At 46.0% G+C, this 13,243-nt stretch overlaps 1 protein-coding gene across 1 annotated transcript in view; it reads left to right on the top strand.

The window, feature by feature from the left end:
• The first annotated feature begins 2,991 nt into the window (after positions 1-2,991).
• The window catches only part of MAN1A1 (mannosidase alpha class 1A member 1), a 181,397-nt gene continuing 171,145 nt past the window's right edge, over positions 2,992-13,243 (top strand). Inside the window, exons 1-2 of the mRNA XM_004597577.3 lie at positions 2,992-3,140; positions 4,287-5,126. Of these exons, the coding sequence (XP_004597634.2) occupies positions 3,114-3,140; positions 4,287-5,126 (867 nt within the window). The 5' untranslated portion in view covers positions 2,992-3,113. The remainder of the gene's footprint in view (positions 3,141-4,286; positions 5,127-13,243) is intronic.

Genomic DNA, 13,243 nt, shown 5'->3' on the forward strand with positions numbered 1-13,243 from the left:
TCCTCTTGGTGGAGCAGGCCAGGAACCCAGAACAAGGCTTACAAAGTGGTTTCTTTGGAGAGAAATGCTCTGAAAAATCCAGAGACAATTCACAAATACTTGTGGGACCCAATGCTTTTTTAAGTGAATGTTGTTAAAATTTATGAAGTTAATACTCAAAATAAAAATATACCTTTCAACAGAAGCCCACAAGGACAGAGGGGCTATTTCAACCCCTCGCCTCCACCTCTTCCGCGCTAGAACGCCAAAGGGAAATACAGTTCTATTAAAAAAAGAAGAAGAAGAAGAAGAAAACAAACAAATCAACCAAATAAACACACACACACACACACACCAGATTACCACTGAGGTAATTCCAAGATAGAGGAAGGAGGAATAAAAGCGAGGTATCATATATATTACTGTGAACTGCAATCTAATAATAAATACTAGCAATTTCTGTTAAAACTTTGGTCCATTCCCATCTTATTAAACTTCATGTGAAAATCAGAGCTGTCCATTGAAGAAAATTTACAAGTAATATTGGTAATGAACTCTCTCTTGCATATTGCATTTTAATTTTTCTAAAAGTAAAATGAAAGCTTACCTGGAATTCAAAAACAAATACAAAATCTCCTATGGGAAAATTAATGAGAAATTTAATTTGTTATTAGATTATTTTTATTTTTAAATCTGAGAACAAAAATATTCAGAGGTATTTTCCATAAACTTCTTATTGGTGCCTTTCAGGAACTCTTTGATAAAAAACATCTTTGCATCATAAAGTTTGAGGGCTTACAATTTTTAAAAATATGAACTCATCAAGTTTTTAAATAAAAATATTACCAATTTTCTCTCTGTAACCTTCCTAATAACTGTGATTATGTTTTACTTTAAACATGTTAGGGTAAAAATTGAATCTATCCTTTGTTAAATGTTATTTTAAAAGCAGAGAAACCCAAGCAGCCCAATATATTAGGATTTTTTTTTTTGTACTTTTGGAGGTATTTCTGACTATAACAGGCTTTTAAAATTGCTTACTAATAAAGATTTTACCTAGAAATACACAAATGTAAGACACACAGAGATGAGCATTTGAAAAAAAAAAAGTAAAATAAAGTTTACAAGCAACCTTGCCAAAGGTGCAAGAGAGTCAGTTCAGAAAGACTGATAAAAAAATACTTGCACTCAGAGAAAAAATCTTCCAGAATCACCATGTCGCCAAGTTGAATTAGATCACTCATCATTAGAAAAATCTCATAATTTTACCATGATTATTGATTCACAAGATGATGCTCTGTCTTCAGGTAGTTACCGCGGTGGGGTTCTGGGCTTAAGATAGTGCTCCTTCAAGGTTTGGTCAACTGATGGGCCAGAATCAAGGACTCTTCACTGTGCTCATCTCCCATCCAAAGCATTGCTTCCCAAATGGGGACTAGGAAGTGCCCTGTGCTTACTGAAAGCAGGGCACAGTGTCCGACTTGTTGATTAAATGATAGTTTTTACTCACCAACTGCCTTCTTCTCCACCCTTGCACGGGATTTTGCATGGTTATGTTAAAGGGGCATGCCCCATGAGATACTTCTCTGGGAATTTTAAAAAAACTGACTTTAGCCCCAACACAAGCATTCCCAAATATTCCTCATACCACCTGGAGTAAGCATGACATCCTCTAATAGGTACTATGTCTAACCAAACATGCTAATTTCCTCTTCAATAAATTATTAAAGTCATAATAAACCTATGTCTTGGAAAGAATTCTAGATATGAAGAAAACAATCTTTAAAGAAACTTTCTAAACATGAACTGAGATAGGATACCTTAGAAGATTGAAAAGTAATACAAATAAAGAAAATTTAAAGTTCTTGTGGGAGTTACCCGTAGGTGATAAGTTAAACGACTAGATTGGTTTGGTATCAAAATTAGAGTGTCAAAACAGAATCAGGTTATACGTCTCCTTCAATATTTTAATAAACAAGTACTGAAAGAGGCTTTTATTGTTCTTCTGGATCAAACAGTTATTTAGAATGAAAGCATCTAAATAGTTCTGTGACCAGAACATAATTTAAAAAAACCAGAACAATCCCTAAAACATGATCATAAAGAGATTGGCTTTTTGTGTCTATTTATGTCAATTTCTACCTATCGTCTTCCATCTACACATGAGACCGCTCAATTTTGAGGAACTTGTTGGGAATGTTTGCTCACAGTGTTCAAATACTTCAGCCTATTCACAACCTACCAACGTAGTTTGAAACAAAAAATACTTTTCCATCATTACAAAAGAGAGAGAGAGAGAGAGAGAGAGAGAGAGAGAGAGAGAGAGAGAGATCAGTTCTGTTTTGTTTCTCAGTCTAAATTTTATTACCCTGCTTGGATATGCTGCACTCTTCTGGGCATAGAATTTCATAGCACGAATCAAAATAACCAAGCCATAAAGCTGACTTGATCAAACCGTAATTCCCACAGATAACAACTTCGACTGTATGCTTGACACACTTTACACAAAACAAATATCCAACAAATAATGATGGCACAAGTTAATCCTTAAATGCAAGCTGGAATCAGGGTTTGTGATCCTGTTGTCTATTTTCTCACCTAGCCTAACACCTGGAAATAACTGTGGTGTGGGCAGCGGCAGGTGCCAGCGGCTTCCTTTGTGTGAACACCAGTGGTAGCTGACCTGAAACCAGGGCTCCAGAGAAGGGTGGGTGTAAAGTCAGGATGCACTAAGCGGCTTCTAGAAACGGGCAGTCAGTCAACTTTTTCCTCGCTGGAGCAACAGAGAAATCCAGAACGCGTTCTGGAAAACAATGCCGCGCTGTTTCCCGGGGGCAGGGGCAGTCGCGAGGGGATCCTGGTGGAAGCCTGGTGGAAGAGGGGCGGCCTCGGGGCACCAGGGCTTCCTCTGCCATACCCGCAGGGGCTAGGGTGTTCTGAGCGCTGTCACTAGGGGTGGAGCCAGCGTTTCCATGACATTCCCCAGATATCAAACCCTGTAAGGCTGTCTGGAAAACAATCTCTATTGGACCGAGTCCTTCCTTCGCTGGAAGTAGTCGGATCCAAGACTTAATTTCAACAAAGTGCTCAATTTATTGCTTGAAGCTCTGGCAGCCTAAAATTGTCTTCTTTGAATGGAAAATTTGACCAACTGCAATGAGGTAAATGAATTTTGAAAGCGGGGGGGGGGGGTTGGCGGGGAGGCACACACACAACTTTATTTTCCTTTCTTTTTCTTCCTTTGAAAGGGGGAGAGGGTGTGTGTTTGAAGAGTTCTAAGCAACCACAGAACCTTGGTGTCTCAGGACGCAAAAAGCATGTTAGTCAGACTAGAGGGCCCTCGAGGCGTTCACCTCAGAACGCAGGGATTTTGGCTTCCAGAGCTCCGAGGCGCCGGGGAATCCCTGTGTCGCTAATTGGAGGAAAGACGCGCCTCAGAGCCACCCGGGGCCGGGCTTTCCTCGGCTTTCGCGGACCCTTCGGGGCAGGCTCCGGCCGCGGGCGCGTGTCAGGGCGGGCTGACCAGGGAGTTCAGCGCCCGCCCAGGGCTCCTCGTGCCTCGGCCGCCCCGGGGTCCCGCCTGCCGGGCCTTGGGGTGGGGGAGCCCCGAGACGGGGCCGCTCCGCCCGCCGCGCGCCCTGGGGACCCGGAGACCTCCCCGCCCCCGACCCGGGCCCCATCAGGGCCCCTCGCCCAGCTGCGCTTCCCGTAAACTCCCCGCCCGCGCCGTCCCCTCCCAGCCTCGGCCCCTCCCCCGCGGGGCCCTGGGCGGCGCCAGATTGGCCGGGCCGCGCTGTCACTCTCCGGCCGCGTCACCGCCCTCGTTTCCGACCGCCCCAAGACCGGCAGTAGCTGTTAGTGCTGGCGGGGCCGCGGCGGAGGGCATCCTGCCGCCCGGCTCGCTCCTGCTCGCCCACCTGAACCGCGGCGGGTGGCTGCGCGCCCACAGGGACCGGGCTGCCGGTGTCCTCGGCTGCGAGATGGGGAGCGGCCGAAGTTGACGCGCTCCCCTCCTCCCGAACCCACGCCGCGTCCCGGCTCTCCCGGGAGCGCTGCTCCCCCTTCCCGGAGCTGTCGGCACGCGGCCCGGCCCCAGGTGTGCGCCGAGCGCCCCGCCCCTCGTCGGGACCCGAAAACTTCACCCCGAGTTGGAGGCGTGGGGCTGCGAGGGCGGTGCCCGGAGCTGGACTCCGGACTCCGTGCGCAAGGGGAGCTGTCCTGTTGCTGGCCCGGCCGTGGGAGGGCGGAGACCCGCGGGAAACTTTGTCACCGTGCTCATTCCGTGTTCCTGTCTCGTCTTCCCGCAGGGGCTGCAGCCGGCGGTCTGTCGCGCCTGCCTGTTTGCTAAAGGAGCCGCCCCCGGGAGAAGACCCGGCGGGGAGCGGTGTCCCCGGGGGGATCCCGCAGCCCAGCCGCACGGCTTGGATGGCCTGGATGCGCTCGAGCCAGCCCCGCAGCCGCTGACGCCTGGCGGCGGCGAAGTTTGGCTGCTGAGCGGTGCGGCGCCGGACCCCTGGACAGCCGGACAGCCGGCGGCCGCGGCGATGCCCTTGGGGGGGCTCTTGCCGCTCTTCGGCAGCCCCGCGGGCGGCGGCCTGGGCGGGGGGCTCGGCGGCGGCGGCGGCAGGAAGGGGTCTGGTCCCGCAGCCTTCCGCCTGACGGAGAAGTTCGTGCTGCTGCTGGTGTTCAGCGCCTTCATCACGCTGTGCTTCGGGGCGATCTTCTTCCTGCCTGACTCGTCCAAGCTGCTCAGCGGGGTCCTGTTCCACTCCAGTCCCGCTTTGCAGCCGGCTGCGGACCACAAGCCCGGGCCCGGGGTGCGCGCCGAGGACGCGGCCGAAGGGCGAGCCCGGCACCGGGAGGAAGGCGCGCCTGAGGACCCGGCGGTGGACCTGGAGGACCACCTGGCCAGGATCCGCGAGAACCACGAGCGGGCCCTGAGGGAGGCCAAGGAGACGCTGCAGAAACTGCCCGAGGAGATCCAGAGAGATATCCTGCGCGAGAAGGAGAAGGTGGCTCAGGACCAGCTGCGGGACCGCGCGCCTTTCCGGAGGCTGCCTCCGGTGGACTTTACGCAGCCCATCGGGGTGGAGAACCGGGAGCCCGCCGACGCTTTCGTCCGCGAGAAGAGGGCCAAGATCAAAGAGGTGAGTGCCCCGGGCCAGAAATGCGTGCCGGAGGCTCCGACGTCTGGGGAGAATGGGTCCACCCTTGCAACTCCACACTGCTTGTGTGAGTGCAGGGGGAGACACCGAGGTTTTCCCTTCCCGTCAGGAGCCAGGTCAAAAGCTTCTTCTATGCTCCGTTTTCAGTGTCACACCAGGCACGACCCGTTTTAAAATCTGAGGTCAAACCCCTTTGCTTTGAACTTGCATGCTCAGGTGAGCATCAGCCAGACCAGGTGGATACTAGACCGGTGATGACAGGCTGCAGAACAGAACCGAACAACCCCTTCCACTCCGCTCTCCCCCTCCCGCCCCCATCCAGCTGGGACGTGGCTTTAATATAAAGGCAGAGCCTCAATCATGCTTGATGAAACGGTTCCAGCAGAAGCCAGCCCAGCCGGTGTGAAGTCAGGTGGCCCCGTTCTGCCAGGTGGCACTCTGTGTACATACAGGCTATAAAGGTGAGACTGCTCATCACAGGAAGGATGTTACTATTTACTTGGGGTGGGGGGGAGGTGGCGGGGGGAGTTTTAAAAGCCAGTGTGCTGCCTCTTGCATTCCTGGTGTGCTGTCAGAGGTCTGGAACTACGTGCGATGCAACAGGTTTCCCTGCACAGCAGCCCATGATGACCAAGTTAATCTAGCACAAACATGGACTTTGGCAAGTGTTTCGCAATTTCTTTCTGGTGATTTTCGCTTAGAACTTGTAACAAGCTTAGTTCGTGGCCAGCTTAAAACTGAAGGAGATCTCAAAAACCGTTAAAGCCCCATGTTTAAGTGATGAGAGTTGAAGGACCCAAAGTTCCAGGACCGGTCAGTGACTGAGTCAGGACTGAAGGGAAGCCCAGACTTCTTGCCAGGCACCTGTCACCAGGCTCTCTGTCAACGTGCCTCCCTCTAGGACTGCTCCCCGCCATGAAACTGTGCCAGCTGTGTGTCACGCAAGAGTCCAAAGGGGCAGGAGCTGAATCAGAAACATGCCACGCCAAACTTCGTTCAGTTCTGTAAAATACATGATGCTTGGAAGTAGTACCTTGGCATTTTGAAAAATGGTAGTCTGTGAAAGTTCATTAGTTTTTGAATTTTGTGCTCTCCTATTGGGTGATGCTCAGGTAAAGAAGCCTCCTGATTGCCTGTTCAGAAAGTATGCAGAATGGTAAAGTGGTTGGGAAGGTGTTTTGCTTGAGTGGCTGCAAAAGCAGGCAGTCTGTTGCTGCCGGATTTGAGACCTTAAGAACAGATGACTTTGGCGAAGCTGTAACTGGACAAGTTAGAGTGCATTTGAGTCCTTTTCCGTGTCTTCTAGGAAGAATGCCTTTCCGCCCCCGTGTGTGTAGCTCACTTCTCCAGTCCACCACTCTTTTGGCTGTTTTGTGGCCTCTCAGATTTAGCAAGCCTCCCAGACTAGATGAGTGCCGCTCTCCCCTTTCCATGAAATCCCATCAGTGACATCCAACCAGGAAAGAGGAACAAAGCTATCCTAACCGAGCCTTCTCAACACTTTGCTAGTCTCTTTAAAGATATCCAACTGAAACAACAGGCAATCTGTATCTGCATGTGCTAAAGTTAAATATAGAGTTTAATTTATGCATTTCTTGCCTCCGAATTCACATGAGCTGCCAGGTAGTGTGCAGTAGATTGTCCCCAGGAAAGATTTTTCAGTTCTGTAGATGTTAAAAAAGCTGGTAGCACTGACCAGTACTGACTAACAGTGCGTTTGGAACAGAAACAGTGCAGTAGGAGCCATCCATCGAGAACGGCTTGTTAACTGTGCCTAGCCATCTTGAAGTCAAAAGTTCTTAATTAGCCATGCACAAGAAATGGCTGTGGCTTCTGTACAAATAGGAAACTAACATTTTAGCGCCTAGATGTTTTAAAACTGCCCAGTTTTGCATAAAGTGGTGACACTGAATGTGTTCTTTAAAATTCCATGTTGCCTTGAGAACCCAAAAGAGCCAACATAATTACCTTCCGTATTTAGTCCCTGGATAACGGAAAGAAATGGATTATGATTTTCCATTAGATTAGTTCAGGCAGGTGTCTGCCTTTGTAAATTAAAGAATAACACATGCTGTTCTAAAACCATGCTGTTAGAAAGAGTGGCTGCCCACAGTGAATGGGGTACTGGACTTGACACATTTAGAATCAGTTTAGGGAAGTACTATGTTCTTGCTGTAGACCAAGGGATTTTTTTTTTTTTTGCTTTAATTTTGTTCTTTATCTGTGTTTCTTAAATTCTCTTTATACTTAGGTTATATATTATACCTCAAAGCAATAATGCCTCTGTTAAAATAGAGAAGGCGAAGGTAGGTGTAACATGTTGGAAATTTATACTCTAATTTAGGAAAACCTTCCTTTAATGAATTTGGTTTCTTTTTTTAAAAAAAAAAATACTAACAAACTTGCATTATTGCACTGCAGAAGGGTTTTTTTCATATTTGTATCTTAAAAGGAGAGGCATAGATGTTACTTTAAAATAGGGCATTGCTTTTAATATCTTTATAAAAAAAGTTTTGAGTGATTTCCATACTAATATGTTGGATGGTAAACGTTTGATGTAAAAATTCAAGTTAAAAATAAAGATATTGTTTCCTTTGTCCCTCTGAAAAGTTTGTAAATGAACAAATTCTGGAATGTCCTTGAAACTAATGATATATACATACACAGTACACATTTATTTTCATGAGTTTGGTCTTAAGTTTATGTTCCAGTGTCCTTAGATTTTAAAAGCAGTGTTAGAATAACAAAGCACACAAGTTTAGAGGCACGATGGAACTTTTAGAAAAGTAATGCGTTTCTCCTTCTACTCCAGCTTTTTTTAAAAATTCGGAAGTTCGGGTTTTTTGTTTTGTTTTTTTGGTCTGTACCGTGAGTTTGCACCATCATTTCAGACAAGGCCCATTGTTGAGTTTGGGGGAATGGGCAGTTTATCGTTCCGTTTCTTGGGTAAAGGGAGTTGAATATGAGTTGTCAGAGGGGATTCCTCCTGTCTGAGACTGCAGTCTGCACCAGCCTAACTCACTCAGGAGTGTGTAGGCTTTGGGACTGTAGTGTGAGACATGGCGGCCCATCAGTAAAGGGGGTCACAAATGTCTTCTTCTCCAAACAAGGCATTATTAGTCTTTTACTCCGGGCCTTCTACAACCATCAATAAATGTTGATATTGGTAGCTAGTGATTTAAATATATTTTTATTATGTTTTACTTTGGCCTTCTACATACAGCCTTGAACATAATATATAATTATCGCAGCTGATTATTGTCAGTTAACTCTTTTTTTTCATGAAGATCAGATTTGGGAATGATTTACTTTGATTTAAAACTAAAGAGATTTTCAAACTTATCTTTTTAGTTTATTTCTATGAGAAGTTCTGATATGGAAAACAGTACTTACAAAATAATAAAAGCCACAGTTTGAAAAGCTGACCAAGGAGCTTAGAAATCTTGGGTCGCTTGCCTGATGCACAGCCCCAGCTCCATGATATACCATGTCCCTGAACATGGGCCGACGAGCGATCATTCCACTGAGAGCAGGGAGAGGGCAGGCAGAGTTTGTAAAGTCTTCTCATGAACAAGAAAATGTGCAAATTAGGGTTTAGAGTAGAAGCTGATTAATGTAACATTAATATGCAAAAGCAAGAGAAGACTCTTAATGGATAGTTAATTATATTTAGGCTAATCTCTGCAGTTACTGATAAATTCTCTGAGGAGAATATTCTGTCTTCTGGAATTCTGGAATTCATATGGTTAAGGCTCAAAAAAGCAGTCAGAAAAATGGATTTTCTGATCAATGCATCCTTATTTCTTAGGTGAACTGTTAAACAAACTGATACATCTTGAGAAACTGAACCTAATATTTGACCACTATTAAAAAGGGGGGGGCTGTTATGTGAGATCTAACTTTGTTGAAATGCATTGGAGAATTTACATATTTGAGTCAGATTGTTGCCTAAGCTGTGGGAGTACAAATTCTTTATTTAAGAGTTGTAGGGTATGTCTTAAAGACATAAGGAAGAATACATACAGACCTGTGTCAGTGATGAGGGATAAGTACAGAGCGAGATCCCATTGCCCTGGGATTGCTGTTACTCCCCAGCTCAGAAAAGCACCTGTCATCTTCTCATTTATGATCCACAGAGTCATCATCCTTGTATGTGTTGGAAGAATATGATGTTATTGGTGAAAATAAGAGCAGCAACTTCTGTCTTTGCACTATAAAATGATCTGTCAATTGTTTGTTCTCTAAGTAAATGAAATGATAAACGAGAAACTTGTGTTTAAGTAATTTAAGGAAGAGAGATTCTGGGCCTGGCGCCGTAGTCTAGCAGCTAAAATCCTTACCCTGAACACACCGGATTCCCATATGGCGCCAGTTCTAAACCTGGCGGCCCCGCTTCCCATCCAGCTCCCTGCTTGTGACCTGGGGAAGCAGTTGAGGACGGCCCAAAGCCTTGGGACCCTGCACCCGCGTGGGAGACCCAGATGAAGTTCCAGGCTCCTTGCTATGGATTGGTGCAGCTCCAGCCATTGCAGCTACTTGGGGAGTGAATCAGTGGATGGAAGGTCTTCCTCTCTGTCTCTCCTCCTCTCTGTATAGCTGACTTTCCAGTAAGAATAAGTTAAAATCTTTTTTTAAAAAATCAAAGGTTTAAAGTTATCACCTTTATGGTATATTGAGCTGAAAATTACATAATCAGTTAGTGACGGAATTGAAAGTGAAAGTTCCCATCTTCAGTGAGTCCTGCTTACTAGGCCCTGCATGGCAGTCTGTCTCCTGAATAAGACTTCAAAGTGTATTCATGCACTGGATTCATTGCTTGCAGACCCTGATGTACAGTGAGTACAAAACAGAGCTAGGACAGTTCTGATCCCATATTAGTGTTTGTAAACTATAATAGTTTTTAAGCAATTGCAGCTGGTGGTATGATGTTTTTAAAGCTCCCAGACAAGGTTTAATATAACTTCCCCTCTATCCTTATAATGTTGTCTGTGTAAAACGGAGGCATTTGTTATTATGTTGCATACATTTGTATAAAAAGAAGTGAGGATGAAGAAGGTAGGGAGAAAGAAAGTGTGACAGAGTTTGTGATATGCAATGTGAGTGGAGGGTTTCCCTGAGAAGAATGGAGTGGTGTGAGGAGCTCTTTCAAGTTATGCCTGTATACAAGCTCTTCTGACATTGTCCTACACGTAGCAGAATTGGTAGCTATTTTAAAAAAGCAGACATACATTTCAGACTCACACATGTTTATTGGCCATACTTGCCAGCCAGTTGGGTGGTGGAGACTCTCCAAGTGCTCCTGTCTGTTCCTGCTCCATTCACCTGTGCAATACAGTGATTTAAATGATGGCTTCTGGCCACCAGCATAGTAGTATAGCCAGTTAAGCTGTTGCCTGCTATGCCAGGTTTCCATAATAGACTGCTGGTTCAAACCCTGACTACCCACTACATTTCTGCTAATGTGTCTGGAAAGGTAGTAGATAAGGCCCCTAGTACTTGGACCTCTGCACCCATGTGGGAGACTAACTGGGATTTCTGACTCCAGATATTGGCCTGGCGCAAACCTAGCTCTTGTAGCCATTTGGGGAGCAAACCAGTGGGTGACAGGTTGATCTCTGCTTTCTCCTTTACGCTTGCGGCTAACTCTGACACTCTGCCTTTCTGATTTTTTTTTTAAGACTTATTTATTTTATTGGAAAGGTGGATTTACAGAGAGAAAGATCTTCTGTCTATTGGTCCACTCCTCAAGTGGCCACAACTGCCAGAGCTGAGCCAATCAAAGCCAGGAGCCTTTTCTGGATCTCCCAGACGAGTGCAGGGTCCCAAGGCTTTGGGTCATCCTCCACTGCCTTCCCAGGCCACAGGCAGGGAGCTGGACGACAAGTGGAGTGGCTGGGATACAACTGGTTCCTATATGGGATCCTGGTGTATGAAGGCTTGCACCTTAGCCCCTAGGCTACCGTGTAGGGCTCAGACACTCTGCCTTTTATATAAACAAATCTGGAAAAAGAATAGGTTCTAGACTTAAATGATCTGACTTCTACTACTCGCTAGCTTTGTGACCTTCTGCAAATTACTTAATGTTTTAGAGTCTCAGCTTCTCCATTTGTGAAATGGGGATGATAGCATCACCCACTTTGTGGAATACTTAGAATACACATGCGGTGGACACCTCATCAATGTTACTTGTTGCTTGTTGCTGATCCCCGCCTAAAGCCAGTAAGCCAAGGTTACCTTTTTCCATCCACTGTTCAACAAACCTAGAAGACAGATAATCAGATCTCAAATGATCAAAAAAGTTTAAGTTTTGGTGTATAAAGAAATAAATTTTGGGCCCCGCAGCGTGGCCTAGCGGCTGAAGGCCTCACCTTGAACGCCCCAGGATCCCATATGGGCGCCGGTTCTAATCCTGGCAGCTCCACTTCCCATCCAGCTCCCTGCTTGTGGCCTGGGAAAGCAGTCGAGGACGGCCCAAAGCCTTGGGACCCTGCACCCGTGTGGGAGACCCGGAAGAAGTTCCTGGTCCCGGCATCGGATCGGCGCGTACCGGCCTGTTACGGCTCACTTGGGGAGTGAAACATCGGATGGAAGATCTTCCTCTCTGTCTCTCCTCCTCTGTGTATATCCGGCTTTCCAATAATAATAAAAAATCTTTAAAAAAAAGAAAAAAAAGAAAGAAATTTCCAGTTCATCTAAATGATCTCTCCAGACGGTGATGACTTCATTGTGTGAGGGTTAACTCTGGTTTTCTTATATTCCTTCCACATTCAACAAAAACCCTTACATGCCTTTAACATCATAAACTTACTGTGAGTATAGCTGTTCAGATTCTGTGTTTCACAATATGTGCTGACGGATGAATTTGTCTTCTCTCAGTCGGATGTGCTTTGTTGCTGAAGTGTCTTCATCTCAGAGCACTCTCAGTAGGCTTGTCTCCTTAAGCATTAAAAACATTCCTCAAAACAGTGAGATGGAGTAAAGTGAATTTTAATCAGGTTTGTTTTTGGGTGAATTTTAGTTTTTTGTTTTTTTGTTTTGTTTTTGTTAAAGATTTATTCAAAAGGCAGAGTTACAGAGACAGGAGAGGCAGATGTGTTCTACCTGCTCGTTCCCTCCCCAGATGGCTCTACTGGTTTAGACTGGCCGAGACTCCATCCAGGTCTCCTGCGTGGGTGGCAGGGTTCTACATACTTGTGTCATCTTCTACTGCCTTCCCAGGAACATTAACCCAGGAACTGGATTAGAAGTGAAGCAGCCCAAACTTGAACTCATGTTTCTGTATGAGATCTGGGGTCTCAGGCAGCAGCTTAACCCAGTGATTTACAAATGCCAGTCCTGGAGGAATGTTAAGAACTTAGGGAAAAATATGTAATTATGGCAAATTCTATAATCAGATTAAGTCTATTACCTCGTAGTCAGGGATTGTAAAACCAGTTGTATTTTGGAGCTCACAGAGTCTGGCCATTTTGAGAGCTTCACATTGAACTGAAATATATTAGGATTTTAGATCCTGAGTGAGTTTCTGAGGTCCAGTACTCATTCTGCAGCTGAAAAATGGGACCTGGTGAGCTGGAACTTCCCAGGATTCCCTCAGTATTCCCAGAAATAGAGCATGTAGGGTGAACCTGTGCTTTGGAGACTGGCTGGTTGGGGTCCTCCTCCTTCTGCAGCCCTGGATGGCAGGGTGACAAGCCAACCACAAGAAGCCTAGCACATCCTGGAGGGAGGTGGAGCATCCTTTGTTCTCAAGAATGGGACAGCTCTGCCCCACCCCTGCTGGGTGTAGATAAAGACTTCTGTGATCAGTAGGTACTTGAAAGAAAACAAAATGAGATTAAGGTTTAAGAGCATTGAGGAGGCACAGCCCTCATTTCTGCCATAAATACTCTGGCAGTTGCTTTAGGTCCATTAGTGCTCTGCTCTTACAGGTAATCCAGAACAGAGATGATAGAATTACACAGGACACACATTCATTGTATTGACTTGATTTCTGCAATTGGAATAGCTCCCTCCTGCTCATTTTTTTTGTCTTTTTTTTTGGTTGGTCTGTTTGCTTCCCAGGCTTATAAACTTATGAAAAACCCAATCCCTGACTTGCT

Source organism: Ochotona princeps, chromosome 1 (genome assembly GCF_030435755.1).
Source record: "Ochotona princeps isolate mOchPri1 chromosome 1, mOchPri1.hap1, whole genome shotgun sequence".
Lineage (NCBI taxonomy): Eukaryota > Metazoa > Chordata > Mammalia > Lagomorpha > Ochotonidae > Ochotona > Ochotona princeps.